Below are 17,654 nucleotides of genomic sequence, written 5' to 3'. Positions count from 1 at the left end.
AACGGCCCATATCGCTGAAGATGTACGCACTTCTGACCTTGGCGATTACTACCCTCTGCTTGTGCGCATTCCAATATGCATTACTCTCTGGGACACATGCCGCTCATATCGAACCACCGAACCATGCGGAACTCGCCCTCCGTATGGGAGAAATCGCTAGTAGGCGTCGAAATGGTTCTGAAGCATGGGACTCTCCTCATGGCCCACCTGCTGCACGCCTTGGCAACCTAACTTCGCTGGAATCTCTGTCATATGGCGAAGAATTGAATGCGGAGATTCCCTCCTTGACCGCTGTACTGCCCGTCACCTCTGCATCAATACCTAGACTCGAGGACCAGCTACACACCCTGATGACCCGGTCGGATTATCTCTCGGAGATAGTACTGGTTCCTCAGGAGGCGCTTCAGGCAGAATGCAGACGTAGCATTCTCTCAATTCTCGCCGCTGCAGACTACTCGACTTTCGTCGAGCTCTCCATGACACCCTGGCTTGCCGGATTGGACATGGACACGGCCACGTTCCACGCGTCAAAGCAGGTTACAACCCCGTTTCTTCTCGTCTTGGACGAAGACGGACTCGAAGATATTGACGAGCGCGGCCAAGACGCACTCACGTTACTGTCACCGTTTTCGTCTGCCGTACCTATCGGTCCTCGAGGAATGGCCTCCACTACTGGCTCCGACCCAGCTTGCCTGTCCGCGTCCGAGGTTCCGCAACCCGCAGCCTTCCTCATCCCCCCTTTCGTGGCACCTACCCGTCTCTTTTTGGATTCCGGCCTCGACGCGGGGCGACGCCACACAGACAACACATGGAGGATGTTCGGACAGACGATCTCCAATGCTCGAAGCGATGCCGTCGGTGGTTTCGTAGTCGGTTCAGACAACGCAGAGTCCGGTTGGTGTCAACAAGAAGCCCCCTCGGAGGTTGCACCGCATGAAGAATTTCCACCCGTGGTGCAAGTATCCGTTCCAAATATTCAAAACAAAATACCGGAGGTCGATCCAACCTTGAACGACGTCTGCCCCTCAGGCTTTGGATCGTTTGCAATACTGCTATCTTCTGAGGACGACCTTCATACTTTCTCTCCGGCTGCTTGTCAACTACAAAGGAGCGGACATACCCTCCACGTCGCTGTCTATGGTAACTTTTCTGTCTCTGACTCTCCTTCATCTCTGAAGCTGGAGGGATGCTCCCTGGACTATTCGACTCTATTCGCTGAAGACCATGTACAGCATGCAACGGCGCTTCTCTCTTGGCTTCGCAGTATACCTTCGCCAGCCGATATTATCATCACTTCGTTATCCAAGCAGTCGTTTCCTGGCGCGGCACTGTCTCTGTCAACGGAGGTCCCGTCAAACAAGCAAGTCATTCACATCCCTCAAGACGACCTCCCATACTGTGATTGGATCGGCGCTCTCACCCTCGAGGAGTTCCGAAGTAAGTATTGAGTCGATTCCCAACCCCTGCTCAGGCTAACGCGTCATGATGTAGATTGGCACAAACCGCAGGTCGCCGTCTCCGTCATCACAAATGACCGACCTCATTCCCTCTCACGGCTCCTAGATTCCTTGTCCCGCGCTCACTACTTTGGAGACGCCCTGGACTTGCGCGTTAACCTGGAGCAAACGGCAGATATGGAGACGCAGCAGATTGTCGATGATTTTGCCTGGAATCACGGCAGGGTCTTCCTTCATCGCCGCATTATCCACGGTGGGCTCCTCCCTGCTGTCGTGGAATCCTGGTACCCGCAGTCAAACGATTCGTACGGCCTTATACTAGAGGACGATGTAGAACTTTCGCCGTTATTCTACGGGTGGATCAAGCTTGCTCTACTCCGGTACAGGTAAATCAGAATGCGTTCTTGTTGTACACATCGCTTACAGATCGTAGGTACGGACGTCCTGAGGATACATCGCCGCAGCTCTTCGGGATCAGCCTGTATCAACAGAAACACCTCGAGTTACGACCGGAAGGGCGGCACTCCTTCAACGCTCGCAACACGTTCGCCTCTATCGGCTTGAGCGACCCGTCCACTCCGTATCTCTCGCAGATCCCTTGCAGCTGGGGAGCGGTCTACTTCCCGGAACATTGGCGCGAGTTCCACGCCTACCTCTCCTTCCGGCTGTCCGAGTACGCATGGGACGCGGACCAGATCGTCGTCCCCGGAGTCCGGTCGAACAAGTGGACACGTTCGTGGAAGAAGTACTTCATCGAGCTTGCGTATCTGCGCGGCTATGTCATGCTCTATCCCAACTACGCAGATTACGTCTCGCTCTCAACGAATCACCTAGAAGTCGGATCGCATGTCAAGGACGTCCCGATTGAGACTTACATGCGGAAGAAGAGACTATTCCTCCTGCCTCTTATGCCGCTACCGGAGTCGAACCAGTCGAGCGCCACCGGCCTTCTGGAACTCCCACAGGGTCAGCTACCTGCGTGGGCTGAATTACCTACTCTGGATCTCCTCGGCCTCGTTGCACGCGAGAAAACACTCCAAGAACGCGGATATGAACGGAGAGCCGAGCTCACTGGATGCGAGGACGTTGCGAGCGCACCATATGATGTCTGGGACCTGCTGTGTCTTCACGACCCGCTTCTCGGTCTACAGTGATCTGATATTTCCTCGATGCTACGTAGCTCCTGCGAACATACAATATTGCTTGATGATGTTGTCGTCCAGATGTGCCAAACATTGTCGTTAAATTACACAGCGATTTGAGAGCTATCGAGACCCAGAGCGCGCATAAATATGTCGACGTTGCCCATCCGCTTCTCTCGCTCCTCTTCGCTGGCGAGGAAGCCTCGCCGTACGGAACTGACGTTCTCGAGCACTAGCTCGCGCAGCGCCGTCACGAGGTACTGTTGTTGCTCCATGGACGAGTGGACCGCCATCGCTGCGAGGAATTGCCATATTGGCTGGTCCATGTCGTCGGTACCAGGGACCTTTCCGTAAGGTACGCTCCCGCCGCTGTTTTTGGAGATACGGATGGAAGGGAAGAGGAGCAGCAGACCTGGCGCAAGCACGTTGAACAGTTCATCGAAGACCTCTTGCCTGTGGGATACACATCAGTGGGTGTTCAAGGGCGGCAAGTATACTGAAACCCTACCATCGCCGTTCATCTATTGGATCCGGCAACTCAGGTTCTGCAGTAGTCATGGGCACCGACGCTATGGCCTCCTTGATGTTCTGCACTCGGCTTAGGAACATGGTGAGCAAGGCAATTCCGGGCTGCGAATACGTCAATTAATACCACATTATGTCATGCAGAACGGACTCACGGGAGTCCTTGCCACCGCCGCGACGTCGTTATGCTTGAACAACATGCCCAGCAGTCCCGTCAGCATGCTCAGGTCCAACTTGCCGATAGCGGGCAGCACACTCTGCACGAGGCTAGACAGGAAGACCTCCGAATGCTGCTCGACCTCCGCGCGTTCTTTGGACTCCTCCAGCGTGTCGAGCTTCGGAGAGTTCACGACGACGTCCACTTGGTGGAAGCACGCGATGATGAGCGTGAGCATGGTGAGAATGCGCTCTGAAGGAAGGTGGCGCACGACGCGCGGGAGTAGCCTCTTGCCCTTGATAGGCATGAGAAGGGAGATGAATGGGTGTGGAACGCTGTTGAGTTTATGATCAGTCGCTGCTTTCCATCGAGTTGCTAGGGGATAACTAACCTAGTCTCAAGGTAGACGTGCAAACGAAGACCAGTCAATAACTGCTGAACACGGGCATCTAGCTCAACCTCCCTGGATACATGGGATAAGCGCGCGAACAGTGCCTCTGGACAAGCTCACATACCATGCATCCTGAGCTTCAAAGCCGTCCTCTGGTAACGGTTGGTCGCGGCGCAGCTGTTCTATGTCTAGCACAAGGTCATACAGGCGCTCTAGGATCATGAGAGCCTCTCGGTGCTTCAGAGGATCTTTGGCAATGACACCTTCGCTCTGATGTACGCGTTTGTCAACGGGGTACCGTCGACAACGTAGAGCAGAGACGCACATTCGCAGCGCCTCCCAAGGCCTGATGTCCGATCTTGGCAGCTTCGTGTGCGGCGCTCATTCCATCCTTACGCGGTTCTTCATCCACTTTGGAGATGTGTGCATGTGCGGGCGACGGCGAGGGTGAGGATGCATCGACCTGGAGGAGCTGACGAGGAGCAGCCTTGTAGCTGCGACCGGACGTCTTACCCAACGCGCCTTGGAGGCTGTTCAGAGCTATGAACGACACACCGTGAGCAAGCGGCCAGAAGACGTCGAGCACAGCAACCCACAAATCTTCTCCTTCTCCCTCATTTTCGCGTTGTTGACAATGCGCTCCACCTGAGCCTCCATACGCTGCATCGCGCTTGGCCGACGTCCAGAGCCCTTCTGACCGGGCCCAAGACCAACGCCTGCACCAGAGCCAAACTTGAGGATGCGATCGTCCTGGGTTTGTATACCCATGCGCGAGCGTATGATGGCTCCGTAGACCTGTGCGTAGAAGTCGTCCGCGTATGGATCCTGCGTGACGAGCTGCGAGACCTGTATGCGCGTAATGAAATCCTTGTCTGACTGTGTCATCAGATCATTGTAGCGCGACTGTATGACAAACAACCGTCAGACAACCCAGCTTATGGCCCTAGAACAAGGCACACACCATATGCTGGATCTTCCCTTGCTTTCGCCTGCGCTTCTGATCGCTTCGTTCTGCCTCCATAATCTTGCGCATAGCTTCTGCACGCAACATCTCCTGCAACTCGCGCTCCTCCCGTATCTCGCGCTCGCTCTGCGGTCCGCCCTGCATGCTATTCAAGAACTCCGCCTGCGCCATCTCCGCGAGGAGACGCTGCTGCAGCTGAATATCGTGTGGCATGTACGCCAGGCTCTGCTGCAAGGGCACCTCCAGCGGCGCGCCTCCAAGTGCGCCTACGCCACCCATAATGGCAGGGGACTGGCGACCGACGGAGCGCGGGTGTCTTTCAGACAACGCTGGGCTCTGCCGCTGGTGAAGCAGCGGGCTGTGCATATGGTTCGCGGATTGCATCTGCTGCAGACGGATCTGCCGCGCGCGTTCGATCTCCTCGAGACGCAGCTGCTCCATGATCTGCTGTTGCTGCTGTTGCTGAAGCAGTTGTTGCTCCTGGAGCAGCTTCTGCCGTTCGCGGTGCCGCGCGAGATCAAGGAGCTGGCGCTCCTGTTGCTGCTGCTGGACGTGCATGAGGTGTATCTGGTGCTGCTGCTGCTGCTGGTGGAAGCGGGGCGATTGGGAGTGCGGATGCATACGCGGGGGTGGCGACGCAGCGTGCTGAGGCGTACCCTGACGCGGGATCTGGGCTCGCATCTGGGTATGGGTGAGCGAGGTGGGCTGGGCGATCTGCTGCTGCTGCTGCTGTTGGTGTTGCAGCGCAGCCTGAGCGCGCATCTCCGCCTCTACCTCCTCGAGTGTATAGGCACCCTTCGATAGGCCGCTGCTGATCCCGCCCAGGGGCTGACCCGCGGGCAGAGGCTCATTGCTCGTCGCACTGAAAGGAGAGAACTTGAATGACTGCGACGGCGACGGCGTGTGCGAGGGATGGTGTGGCTCTGTCGACCTGCTAGCCCCATTCATGCGCCCGAGGACGGAGAACGGAGACTTGTCGTCCCATACGGATTCCAGCGAATGCGTCGGACGAGCTACACGGAGAGTATAAGACAGGTGAGACCAGTGAGGTTGGAAGCATCATACAAGCTGCGGACGACTGGACTGGTTGAGACGGCGGCTGCTCATAGACCTGAGGCCTCGCCTGCTGAGCGCGAGAAGGGGCAGCTTGGGGCAGGTCATCCGAGGGCAAGACAGTGTGCGAGAAGTCGAAGTCCTTGCCTGATCACTCTGCATCAATACCGCGCACGGTGCTGCAGGCGACCGAGGGGACTCACCAACCTCCCCCACTCCGCCAAATGTCTCGTCGTTCAACTCATCGCCGCCCTCGTGTAGCTCGTCTCCAAGACCGTCATAGCCCTGTTCACCCCATGTATACACCGCGATGTCCTCCCTCGACCCCTGCCCTCCGCTCTCGAGAAACTTGCGTTTTTCGCTTTCTAGATCGATCGGATTGTCAAAACCGAAGTAAGACATGCCAGGGGCATTTACAGGATTTTGCTGGAGCTGACCAGGAGCCGTGCACAGAGAAGTCGATACTCAGAGCGAACCAAGAGGAAAGCTATTGAAGGCTGAAGATGCTGCCGCGCGGTTATGTAATAGATCTACACTATCGCTCTATAATCGCTACTTACTGAGTCACCGTTGGTACTTACTCCCTTAGTATGGGCACTATCTATATATTGTGCTACAATTGCTTCTGAATTGAATAATGACGCTGGCGGTCGTTGCTCTCTCCACTGGTCGCTGACATTTGCGCATAGAACTCAACTGGCTCACACTGCCAACAGTAACAATGATCTTGAGTCTCGACATATGTTACCCACAGCAACCACACGCGATGCATCGCAGACACCTTCTCCCAAGCCATCGTGCTTTACGGTTTAGTGGTTCTTTCAAGTTCCTCCGGATCCGAGTTTCCCAGCGTTTTCATGGATGAGAATATGGGCATTGTGCTATTGTACATGTCTATTAGGCTGCAGCATGCGGTTACAATCATCTTGCGTACATGGTACCTGTCGTGAGCATCGCGGGACGAAATAAAGGATGTATGCGTGGTATCATCGAATGAAGGGGTATGGGAAGTGGGAGGAGGTGAAGGTCATGACCTGGAACGCGTTCATGTCAGGCGTCCGCCGCCTGGGCCGACAGAGTTACGCGAAGGCGGCATCAGCGCACTGGACACGAACTGGTGACAGCTGCGCAATCGCTCTCTCCGCGCGACGAACCACGAGCTCGCGTCGCAGGAGACAGCGAGAGGGACGCCGATCAGGCCGCCATTCTGCGCAGCACGGACGGCGTGGACGAGGGAGTCGACCTCTGCTTCGGAATCGAGCTCGTCGAGGTTCTCGTAGCCGTCGTCCTGGCCTGCGACGGTGGCTGCTGCGACGGCTGCGGCAGCGGTTGCGGCCGCAGCGCCCTTCTTCTTCTTCGTCGCAGCACCGGTGACCGCGGCGACCGCACCCTTCTTCGTGAGGTCCATGCCGGCGGCGGCAGCAGCCTCCAACGCCTGGCGCTTCTTGTCAGCCTTCTCCTTCTCCTTGCGCTCCTTGCGCTGCTCCTTGCTCTCCTTCTTGACCGGCTCGACGAAGTTGGGGTTGTTGAGCCGGTTCCACTCGAGGAGCAGCTCGTCGTACGGCCTCGAACGGCCCTGGACGGCGCGCTTGGCACCCATGGAATGAGACTTGCAGGTAAGGGATCGCGAGCAGGGGAGGTTCTTGTCGTTAATGACACCGCACTGCTTGTCGTAGTCGACGGGGCCCTTGAAGCGGCCCTTGGTGACCTTCGTCGCGGCTTTCTTCTTCTTGGGCGCGGAGGGGTCCTCAGGTGTCGGCTCCTCGTCCTCGGCCTTGCGCTTCTTGCCCTTGGAGAACTCTGCCTCCCTTCCCTTCGCGCTCTTCTTGAACGCGGCGCGGAGCTTCGCGCAGTTGGCTGCGAGCGCCGTGCGATCAGCATGCGGACGCAGCGGTGAGGGGTATCATCACGGTGACTTACCGGCATGCTCCTCGACACCGCTCCGGAGGACGGGCCTGTGGCAGTCCTTGCACTTGACGAGGCCGATCTCGGACTTGAGTGGCTCTGCGCCATAGGTCTTCATGTCAGGCGCTGACAGCCAGGGAATTGGCGGCGAAGCGGGGGCGTCGGTGTCGGACGGCGTGGGGGGCGTCGCGGGGAGGGTGTCCCAGGAGAAGGGGGGCGGCTCGGGAGAGTGGGTGGGCCTGAGCTTGAGGGCCATGGCGATGGCAGCGGGGTGAGTGCGCCCCTGTGTGGTGTGCTGGAAAGGGGTTGGTGCGAGATTGCGATCTGCGGTACGCGATCCCTCAGTCACCGACGACCGTGTTCAGAACCGTGTGGCACCGGCGCCTGTCGCCGCCGCCGGGTGTGACGCGCGCCACCAACGTGCGCCGCCCCCGCGTCACGTCACGCGGGGCCCCGCACCAACTCAGACTGTATGCATGTATCCCAGTCTTCTGTGATTTCCCGTATGCCATCGCCCTGCAAGGCTGTATCATATGTATGCACAAGTTCTTTGCTCGTTGAGGGGGCGGTACGCTTATATGTATAGCGAAAACCCTACGTTTCCGAGGCCCGAGGGTGTCCTGGAGTTTATGGTGATGCCATGGCAGCCTGAGGTGGATCAGACTGACCTCATTTTTCATGGGGCCCTGCGGTCACACAATGCCTCATCTCCACACGAGATTCGGTGTACATACGCATCCTGACAACTTACTTCCGCTCTGGATGTCGACGTCAACCGTGCAGACAATCCTCAAGACATCACGCACGCTTCGGGTTCAAACCAGTATTGACCGTCCACCATTGCGTCGTAGATTCAGACATACAGCCCAACTCGCAATGCCGACATACAACGGAGGCTGCTACTGCGGCAACATTCGCTACGAGCTCAGTCTCGACTCGCCAGATCAGGCGCGCATGAGCATCTGCCACTGCACGAATTGCAAGGTTCGTTTTCCCTTTACCCCGGCCGTGAACCATGCCCTCATTAATAGTCGACGTCCCTCGCAGAAATTCACCGGATCTGCGTTCGGGATAACCGCCAAGATCCCTGCCTCCGCGTTCCGCCTCCGCAAGGGCCAGACGACGCACCACGTCGGGGACAATGGCTCCGGCACGCAGCTCACGCGCGAATTCTGCGGCGCGTGCGGCTCGGGGGTCCTCGAGTACGGCGCGCACGCGGGAGAGAACGTCTACCTGTTCTACGGCAGCCTCGACGAGCCTGACGCGCTTCCGCCGAAGGGCGAGTTCTTCTGCAAGGAGCGCGCGCAATGGCTGCCCGAGATACCCGGTGAGCCTGTTTTTGCGAACATCCACGTCGAGGATAATTTGCGCTGATGCAGATTTTGTGTGTACACAGGGTTGTTTCATAAACGAGAGGTCAAGGAGTGAACAGACCGTGACGACGACAAGTCACCGGGTTCTCTATCGTCTGTAGCATATCCGGAGAACCTCCTCCCGCGCGTTTACTTTAACTTGAATTCATCTCTGAACTAACACTTGGCAGTCCGTCTCCGCCGCACGATGACCATCAGCGTGAACAATCAGCGTCACAACACGACTTCGGTGGGCGAAAGACAGCCTGTCAGCCAAGCAATACGAGAGTTTTCGGCATTTGCTATACGAAGCGGCGGTGGTATACAGACAGTTGTGAACAATACATAGTATGATGCGACACTTGTCGTCAAGCATCCAATACCACGCTACCTGACCCTACGCTCGGGCCTTGCCTTTGTCCTCTCCCGATCCCGATCCCGATGCCTGGCTCGTCTTCCCGCCACTCCCCTCTCCTTTCGCTGGCTTGGACCCTTGCCTACTTAAAGCTCCCGCTGGCTCGTTCTCCCCACAACCCATCATCACGCCGTCATACGGTCCGTAGTGGTCTGACATCAAGCCAGTCGGGCAGTCGGGGTCGAGATCACCGCGCCTCTGCTGCAACGCTTGTCAGGGTTGTCTTGGCCCCAGCAAGCGTACCACGTCCCCCTGCGTCCAATGTGTATCTCGCCCTCCGGATGCGCATAGTAATAGGACCCTGAGATGGGCGGGGTTATGGGTACCGGATCTTTCTTGTTATTGATGTGCTTGATGGAAACTTTCGACTGGACCCATTGTGCGAACATGTTGTTGCCCACGCGTGGCAGGCCGTAGCCAGTGTAGAGGACGTTCAAGTTCGGTATGGCCTCCTTCAAGTACAGAGCATCGATCAAGGCAACTGCGGCACCTGTGCAAGTGAAGAGTCGTCGGTGTCAGTGTGCAAGGGCTGCAGTCTAGGCTCAACGGCATACCCATCGAGTGCCCCACGACCATGACCCGTTGTGTCGGATACTTCTCCATTGCATTATTGCGCTGCCAGCACTTCATTTGCTGTCCTAGGGTAAAGTGATGTTGGTCAGTAAGTCAAGTGAGGAGGCCGGCGTGTAAATACTTCTCCTGGTAGTCCGCAAACCCGGTGTGTACTCCGAGATCATGGGGATGATCCGATGCTCTGAAAAATGGAGCCTTAAGCCGTCTCTTCTTGACGAACCATGAATTCTTCAGTAGATCCCTGGAGACACAGATTTTGAGATGATCATGTTATCATTGCAGCACATGACAAACCACTCGTTGATGCCACCCGGGTTGAAGCTTCCTTGACGTGAAAGAATGATCATGTTCAACTTCGAGTCATACCCAACAAACCCTGTTCTAATGTTTACTAAGTCATGCGATACATAAAATAACTTCGAGCACTCACAATATAGGCTGTTCTTTCCATCACCACCCGTTCCAGTGGGCTCGAAGTGCCCAATTGCTCTACAGTTTGCTCCGCAATTCCATTTGTTTATCTGTGCCGGTGGACAGTACGCTGCACTCGCATAGTATGTATATGGTTTGTACGCTGAGACATCGCCCTCTCCGAGTCGTTGAACATAGTAGCTATCCTCGACATCGGGCCAGCTTGCAGGAGCAGCTCGGCTTGTAGCGAGAGCAGGGAGGATGCAGAGACAAAGCAAGGAGAAAAACAACATGTCGGCTCTATACCAAGGAACCGTACGAGAAGCGAAATTTGGAGACAAGGACGGCGGCAGGCCTGCACGCACCGGAGGGAGCAACCCCTTGTGTCGCATTTATGTATATGCGATGTCCCCGAGTAAGAAGTGAGCGCGCTCAGTGAGTCCTTACATATCGTTCCGACTTTCGACGAGAAACAGACGTACCGAGTCTTCAGAGTCCAATATGAGACCAAGAGGAACATACGCCAGTCACAGACATGCGCCCGGAATTTTGTCTTGATGAGAAACTCAGCAATCACTCATGAGCCCTTCAGGATCGGTATGAGGACCAGAACCTGTGACGTGGTTTCATTCCGACAGAGGCCTATTGTGTTCTACTTACATAGTGAATCGGATGCTGCCTTCGGCTGTCGTGAAGATACAGGGACCAAAAAGATATGGATTGGCGTACGTATACCGTCATGAGTGCTTAGCCCCCAGGCGTCACAGCTAGGTGATCAGCCGCTGAGGCAGCTTCAAGTGTCCCTGTAGCCTGCTGCCAGTGTGCGGGCCCTATAAGCAAGACGGATTGAATTATATAATTGCGTACTCGCTTCAGAGCATCCAAGTCGTCCAACTGTCTCCCGTTTCCCACAGGCCCAGGCATCGAAAGGCAATACGACATCCGTCGCTGCGTGATGATACGTCGCGCAACGAACAACGAGCGTGTCTGTGCGTACAGCCAGTGACAGCCGAAACAGTTATTGCGCGGCAGATTTCAACCTCAAGTGCTGTACCGTACGCGCTACGGGCTATGGGGTCGTAGAGGAGCAAGGGGCCGTCGACTTGGCCGTCGAGGATGAATTAATGGAGCCCGATGGCGGGGCCTGGAGGCGTTGCGGGGTAAGGTTCCCACGCACATCGTGACCGGAACGCGTGCGTGACGTCAGGACGAGCGCGTCGATGCCTGTGATGGGACGCGATTCGAGGGGGACAGGGCTTCGGGTTCTGTCACGGGCGTGCGCACCGCTCTGGGTCGAATAAAGCCCCAAGTTGAACACCCGTCTCCCCTCTCCCTTCACCCACCTTCTCCCGCGTCTTCCCACTTCCTGCCATGCCTAGCGCGAAGAAACTAAAGGGCTCGCTCAAGATCCCCAAGACGAGCGTGTCGTCGTCGCGCCATAGCAGCGCGGGGTCGTCTCCTACGACGCCAAAGACGCCAAAGACACCCAAGACGCCCGCCGATGAGGGTATCGACTTCTTCGAGTCCGCATTCAAGCAGGGGGAGAAGCCGATCCATGTGTATGAACTGCAGTTGGAGCCGGACGGTGGGCCGAGCAAAGACCGAGCTGTTGAGTATCTTTCCCTTTGGCCGCGCAAATGCTGTCGTTATATGCGTGTATATAAGCCGTGATGACGGAGGCGGGGTGCTTTCCTGTACGGAAGTATCTCAGTTGTCGTCGATTCCACCGCATCTGACATTCCTCTCGGCGGGGACGCGTACAGTGTCGATGGGGAGGCACCGTCGACACATCTCAATGTTGCTCGCGTTGAACGACTTGTGGTACATGGCACTGTTATGAGACATCCCTTGTGTGCCCGTACACCGTCAATGAAGATATGCTGACGAATTACTCAGTATATGCGCCTCCCTCCGGCGATCACTCCGTATGTCCTCCGTGTATCACTAGAAGCTGGCACTCCTGCGTCGAAGAACGCTGTATTCAAGACCAACTTCCCACTCGATGGCGGCGTCTTCGCCCGCGATCGCTTTGCCGAGCGAAAGTACGTAGCTCCCCCTTTCGCGCACTCATGGTATGCTCACTTTGGTCGCAGATTGCCCACCAACTTCTCTAAACCTATTCATATCAACTTGCCGATCTCTCACGCCGGCGCGTTTGCCTATTGGGTGGAGTACGACGGCGAGGAGCCGGGCACACGCGTCAAAGGCCGCGAAGGCTACTTCAACATCGACCCCATCCTCCGAACCAAGGCGCGGGCGCCCATCATCTCGAAGGACGGCAGCATCTCTGAGAAAGGCGCCTCAGTGCAATCAGACTACGTGAACTTGCCACTAGACGGCCTTTCGATCCTCACGCTCGTCTCGAAATGGATGGGCACGATCAAGAATTGGCGCGAATATCTTGCAGAGAGCAGTGCGCGGGGATACAACATGGTCCACTGGACGCCCCTCCAGGAGCGCGGCGAGAGCAACAGTCCGTACTCGATCCGTAACCAACTCGTCTACGAACCGACAATGTTTGCGGGTGGGAAGAAGGATCTTGGCTCGGACGGAGGCTTGACGAAAGTTGAGGAGTTGCTCAGGATCGCGAGAGATGAATATGGGCTGCTCAGCCTTACGGACGTTGTCCTCAATCACACCGCAAACGACAGTCCATGGTTACTTGAACATCCCGAGGCCGGTGAGTAGTCTTGTACGCGGTCATGTTCGCCCTACTTACCAACTCCAAGGTTACAGCCCTGCGAACACCCCTCACCTGACCCCCGCACTTGAGCTCGACGACGCTATGATACGCTTCTCAAAGGGACTGGCCTCCAAGGGCCTACCTACCATTGTTAGCTCCGAGGCCGACATCGACCAGCTCATCGGCAGCTTCCAAGACTACATCCAGGAGCTCAATATGTGGCAATATTACGTCCTCGACGTCAAGAAAGAGCGCGAATCCGTTCTGACTGCGCTCATCAGCCAGAACGCAGCGGCTTGGGACGGTCCAGACGTCGTGCACAAGTCTGTGGCGGAGCTGGCAGAAATTGTCCGCGCGTCTGGGAAGGTGCATGGGTTGAGGAAGATGGAGAAGAAGTTCGGGACATACGCTGATGGCGCGGTTGCGGCTGGCCTTGTAAAGGCGGCGTTTGTGGACCTTGGGAACGATGCCACCGCACTTGCGGACGCGTGGGCGAGGGTCGTGGACGTGCTGAACGTGCCTTTGTATGAGGAGTGCAAGGAGGACACTCGAGTTGCTCTGGACAACATCAAGAACAGACTGAGGTACACTCGCCTGGACGACCATGGTCCGAAGATGGGCCCTATTACCGAACAGTGAGTTTGCGGTTGCATATGGGTGGCACTCAACTGACCAGATGTCTAGGCTGCCACTTGTGGAGACGTACTTCACCCGTTTGCACTTGCAAAAGAAGAACACTCCCCTCGACCCAGTCAAGTACTCCGTCGCAAATAACGGCTGGATCTGGAACGCCGACCCCCTCTCCAACTTTGCGCTCCCGCCGTCCAAGGCGTACCTGCGCCGCGAGGTCATCGTCTGGGGCGACTGCGTGAAGCTGCGGTATGACGAGTCGCCCGAGGCAAACCCGTGGCTTTGGGAGCATATGAAGACGTACGTCACGTCGCTTGCTAAGACATTCTCGGGCTTCCGCATCGACAACTGCCACTCAACCCCGCTGCATGTGGGTGTGTACATGCTCGATGCGGCGCGCGTGGTCAACCCGGACCTGTACGTGTGCGCAGAGCTATTCACTGGCAGCGAAGAGACGGACAAGCTGTTTGTGAGCCGGTTGGGACTGAACAGCCTGGTTCGGGAGGCGGGCAACGCTTGGGACCCGAAGGAATTCTCGAGGTTGCTGTACAGGCACGGTCTGGGAAAGCCTCTTGGTGAGTAGCATATACGGATGTCGTGCGCTTCATTGGCTCATAGGTGATTCTTCGCGTACAAGGTTCGATGGACATCGCTTGCGTGACCAGCAAGGAAGAATTGCCGCCTCCGACAAGCAAGGGACCCACCCGTCCCTGCATCGTCATCCCGCACAATGGGTCCGTCCCGCACGCACTCTTCTACGACCTGACGCACGACAACGAGACGTACCTCGACAAGCGGTCCGCGGAGGACGCGCTCTCGACAGGGGCGCTCATCACGTTCTCGTACTCGGCCATCGGGTCGGTGAAGGGCTTCGACGATCTATACCCGAAGCTCCTCAACCTGGTCGCAGAGAACAGGAAGTATGAAGCGACGGGACTAGGAGAGAAGAGCGGGATTGCGAAGGCGAAGAGATTGTTGAATTCGCTGCACACGGAGATGGCGCTTGGAGGGTTCGAAGAGGGGCACGTTCATCAGGAGAACGATGTGAGTGCCTAGATCGCACACAGGATATATGCGGCTGATCAGGCTTGGTTCGGGTAGTACATCGTCATGCATCGCGTACAACCTTCGACTCAGAAGGGATACCTCCTCGTCGCGCATACAGCCTTCTCCAAAGGGTCGAAGGATCGCGGCCATAGTACGTCTCTTTAGTGCATCTTGGCGCAGGACTGACAATGTGTCCTGGTTTAGTTAACCCGATTAAACTTCGTAGCACCAAAGCCAAGTTCATCTACGGTGCCCACATCGACATTCCTTCGTATGAAGTCAGCAAGGACTCGATGACTCTGAAGGGCCTCGCCGGCAAGCTGGTCGAGATGCCTGCCGTAGTAGCCCCGCAGGGCCTGGATGGCGAGGGGCCCTACGGCGAAGTGATCGTTCCCGAGTACTTTCCGCCTGGCAGCTTCATGGTCTTCGAGACTCAGGTCCAAGGTCTTGACCAGTCCCTCGATGCCTTCTGCGCTTCGGGTGCAGAAGAGGCGTTCGCGGACCTGGACCTTGTCGATCTGAACGTCATGTTGCATCGCGCGGACGGCGAGGAGCGGGATGCGACCGGAGGCGAGATTGGCACGTACGCTGTCCCGGGTATGGGTGGCTTGGTGTATTGTGGTTTGGAGGGATGGATGTACCCGCTGCGCCATATCATGCGGTACAACGATCTCGGACACACTCTCTGTGGTCATCTGCGCGAAGGAACATGGGCGCTGGAATACGTCCATTCGCGATTGTCGAAGTGAGTAGGATTGGGCCATAAATCTGAGCTCCACGTACTTATGACCTCACTCTAGGCAAACTGACACATTCCCCAACTTGGAGAAGCCCGCGCAATGGTTCAAGGTACGCGCAGAGCGCATCAAGGAGAGCGTCCCTCCTTTCCTGCGACCGAAGTACTTTGCCATCGTCATCTCGGAGGCGTACAAGGTCGCCCGCCGGATGGCCATCGAGCAATGCTCCGAGTTTGTCTCGGCGGGGCACTCGTTCACCCAAGATCTTGCGCTCTGCTCGATCCAGATGCATGGCATGGTCAAATCTGCGTCGCTGGACCCTGGAAAGCCTACTCCGTCCCTGGCAGCTGGACTGCCTCACTTTACTGCCGGCTGGGCGCGATGCTGGGGTCGCGATGTTTTCATCTCACTTGGAGGACTGTTCTTGACCACGGGGAACTTTACTGGCGCGAAAGCGCATATATTGGCCTTCGCGTCGACGCTCAAGCATGGGTTGATCCCGAACTTGCTGGACTCCGTTCGCAACCCGAGGTATGATCTACTCTGAGTAGCAATGCCGAATAGCTCACCGTTCCCGTTTAGGTACAACTCTCGCGACTCTCCGTGGTGGATGGTTCAAAACATCCAAGACTACGTCAACAGCGCCCCAGACGGCCTCGCCATACTATCCGAGCCCGTGAAGCGCCGCTTCCCCAAGGATGATACTTGGGTATCGTGGGACGATCCTAGGGCGTACGCTTACTTCAGTACGGTTGCAGAGATCATCCAGGAGATTCTCCAGCGTCATGCCGATGGTATATCCTTCCGCGAGTACAACGCCGGTCCCAACCTCGACATGCAAATGAGTGACGCGGGTTTCAATATCGACATCCGTGTAGACTGGGAGACGGGTATCATTTTCGGGGGCAACGAGCACAACTGCGGAACGTGGATGGACAAGATGGGCGAGTCCGTGAAGGCGGGTACGAAGGGAAAACCGGGAACGCCTCGTGACGGCGCGCCTGTGGAGATTACTGGCTTGTTGAAGAGCACGCTGAGGTGGCTCGCACAGCTGTCGACTCAGGGCAAATTCCCGTTCAAGGGGGTCGAGGCTGAGAGTGAGTTCCCATGATTGTAGCGCGTTGTTCAGTGGCACTGACGCGAAGTGAGCAGTCGACGGAAAGCGGCGGTTGGTCACGTACAAAGAATGGGGCAATTTGCTGCAGACTTCGTTCGAAGCTTGTTATTACGTTCCACTTGGTACGTTGTTGACGATATGCTTCGTGACATCTCACCGATGTGCGATGGGTAGATCCCGCTGACGATGCAAAGTACAACGTCAACCCCAGCATCATCAACCGCAGGGGTATCTACAAAGATGTCTATGGCTCCGGACCTGGTAGGGAGTGGTCAGATTACCAGTTCCGACCGAACTTCGCAATTGCCATGACGGTCGCCCCCGAACTCTTCGACCCCGGGCATGCTCTGTACGCGCTCGAATTGGCTGACCAGGTCTTGCGAGCGCCGCTCGGCATGAAGACATTAGATCCACATGACATGCAGTACAGGCCGTATTACGATAACTCGACCGACAGCGATGATCCGGCTACTGCAAAGGGACGCAACTACCACCAGGTACGTGGTGTATCCGACAGTCTTGTCCCATGTACCGGCGGCTTACGTTCCGTTCCGTTCCAGGGCCCCGAATGGGGTTGGCCACTCGGGTATTTCTTGCGCGCGTACCTCTACTTCGATGTCCTCGTCGGGTCGGGCAAGACAGTAAGCTATGATCGAGTCCATCATACGATGTTTGTCTGACTTGTCCTATCGCAGGACATCACTGAAACTCTTCATCGGCTTCATCGCTACGTCCTTACATCCCGCCGTCACATACTGAACGATCCTTGGGCGGGACTGCCTGAGTTGACAAATAAGGACGGCCAGTACTGCCCCGACTCGTGCAACACGCAGGCATGGAGTGCAAGTACCCTGCTGGATTTCTTGGAAGATGTGCACAAGTTGAGTGAGGCAAAGAAGTAAATGCATATACATGGACAAAGGGTTCCCCCACTTGCAAAGCTCTTGTATCCAGGCTCTGTACCTACTACATTGTTCACACTGTACCATTCATCACCATTGGGTACTTGAGAGAGATGCTGAGACTTCTCTTACAAGAGGCTATCTGGTATAATGTTCTCTGTTCCTGAGGATGTAACAGTAGTATGCCCATCTG

The 17,654-nt window shown here is 56.4% G+C and overlaps 6 protein-coding genes across 6 annotated transcripts; 3 read left to right on the top strand and 3 right to left on the bottom strand.

Annotated features, from left to right (window-relative positions):
* Positions 1–143: 143 nt before the first annotated feature.
* On the top strand, positions 144–2,611 carry C8Q71DRAFT_703298 (uncharacterized protein; the record flags this gene model as incomplete). Its single annotated transcript, XM_047920309.1, has 3 exons — positions 144–1,437; positions 1,492–1,843; positions 1,891–2,611. 3 exons carry the CDS (start codon positions 144–146, stop codon positions 2,609–2,611), a joined length of 2,367 nt encoding a protein of 788 aa, XP_047781480.1.
* Positions 2,612–2,703: 92 nt separating this feature from the next.
* C8Q71DRAFT_855136 (topoisomerase II-associated protein PAT1) lies at positions 2,704–6,091 on the bottom strand (the record flags this gene model as incomplete). The annotated part of the gene is made up of 10 exons (XM_047927149.1): positions 2,704–3,052; positions 3,108–3,229; positions 3,280–3,616; positions 3,673–3,744; positions 3,797–3,942; positions 3,998–4,212; positions 4,269–4,575; positions 4,634–5,649; positions 5,702–5,836; positions 5,893–6,091. The coding sequence occupies 10 exons, from the start codon at positions 6,089–6,091 to the stop codon at positions 2,704–2,706; spliced, it is 2,898 nt and encodes a 965-aa protein (XP_047781479.1).
* Positions 6,092–6,425: 334 nt separating this feature from the next.
* C8Q71DRAFT_744380 (SCA7-domain-containing protein) lies at positions 6,426–7,966 on the bottom strand. Its single transcript, XM_047922939.1, has 3 exons — positions 7,610–7,966; positions 6,624–7,546; positions 6,426–6,570 (listed from the first exon to the last, which is right to left on the bottom strand). Exons 1-2 carry the CDS (start codon positions 7,848–7,850, stop codon positions 6,735–6,737), a joined length of 1,053 nt encoding a protein of 350 aa, XP_047781478.1. The 5' UTR covers positions 7,851–7,966; the 3' UTR covers positions 6,426–6,570; positions 6,624–6,734.
* Positions 7,967–8,470: 504 nt separating this feature from the next.
* On the top strand, positions 8,471–9,022 carry C8Q71DRAFT_703120 (Mss4-like protein; the record flags this gene model as incomplete). The annotated part of the gene is made up of 3 exons (XM_047920298.1): positions 8,471–8,578; positions 8,642–8,921; positions 8,991–9,022. 3 exons carry the CDS (start codon positions 8,471–8,473, stop codon positions 9,020–9,022), a joined length of 420 nt encoding a protein of 139 aa, XP_047781477.1.
* A 497-nt stretch (positions 9,023–9,519) lies between these two features.
* On the bottom strand, positions 9,520–10,638 carry C8Q71DRAFT_795098 (alpha/beta-hydrolase; the record flags this gene model as incomplete). Its single annotated transcript, XM_047925590.1, has 6 exons — positions 9,520–9,851; positions 9,916–9,955; positions 9,987–9,999; positions 10,056–10,115; positions 10,184–10,310; positions 10,365–10,638. 6 exons carry the CDS (start codon positions 10,636–10,638, stop codon positions 9,520–9,522), a joined length of 846 nt encoding a protein of 281 aa, XP_047781476.1.
* Positions 10,639–11,576: 938 nt separating this feature from the next.
* C8Q71DRAFT_463935 (glycoside hydrolase family 13 protein) lies at positions 11,577–17,567 on the top strand. The gene is made up of 14 exons (XM_047918702.1): positions 11,577–11,953; positions 12,242–12,387; positions 12,439–13,025; positions 13,075–13,663; positions 13,713–14,233; positions 14,296–14,702; positions 14,760–14,856; positions 14,910–15,450; positions 15,506–15,973; positions 16,025–16,539; positions 16,595–16,681; positions 16,734–17,056; positions 17,120–17,200; positions 17,255–17,567. Exons 1-14 carry the CDS (start codon positions 11,717–11,719, stop codon positions 17,459–17,461), a joined length of 4,806 nt encoding a protein of 1,601 aa, XP_047781475.1. The 5' UTR covers positions 11,577–11,716; the 3' UTR covers positions 17,462–17,567.
* Positions 17,568–17,654: the final 87 nt, after the last annotated feature.

This window comes from Rhodofomes roseus (genome assembly GCF_022264815.1).
Source record: "Rhodofomes roseus strain CIRM-BRFM 1785 chromosome Unknown C8Q71scaffold_5, whole genome shotgun sequence".
In the NCBI taxonomy this organism is placed as follows: Eukaryota; Fungi; Basidiomycota; class Agaricomycetes; order Polyporales; family Fomitopsidaceae; genus Rhodofomes; species Rhodofomes roseus.
Note: the sequence above shows the minus strand (reverse complement) of the source record. Positions and strands in the feature narration are given on the sequence as shown.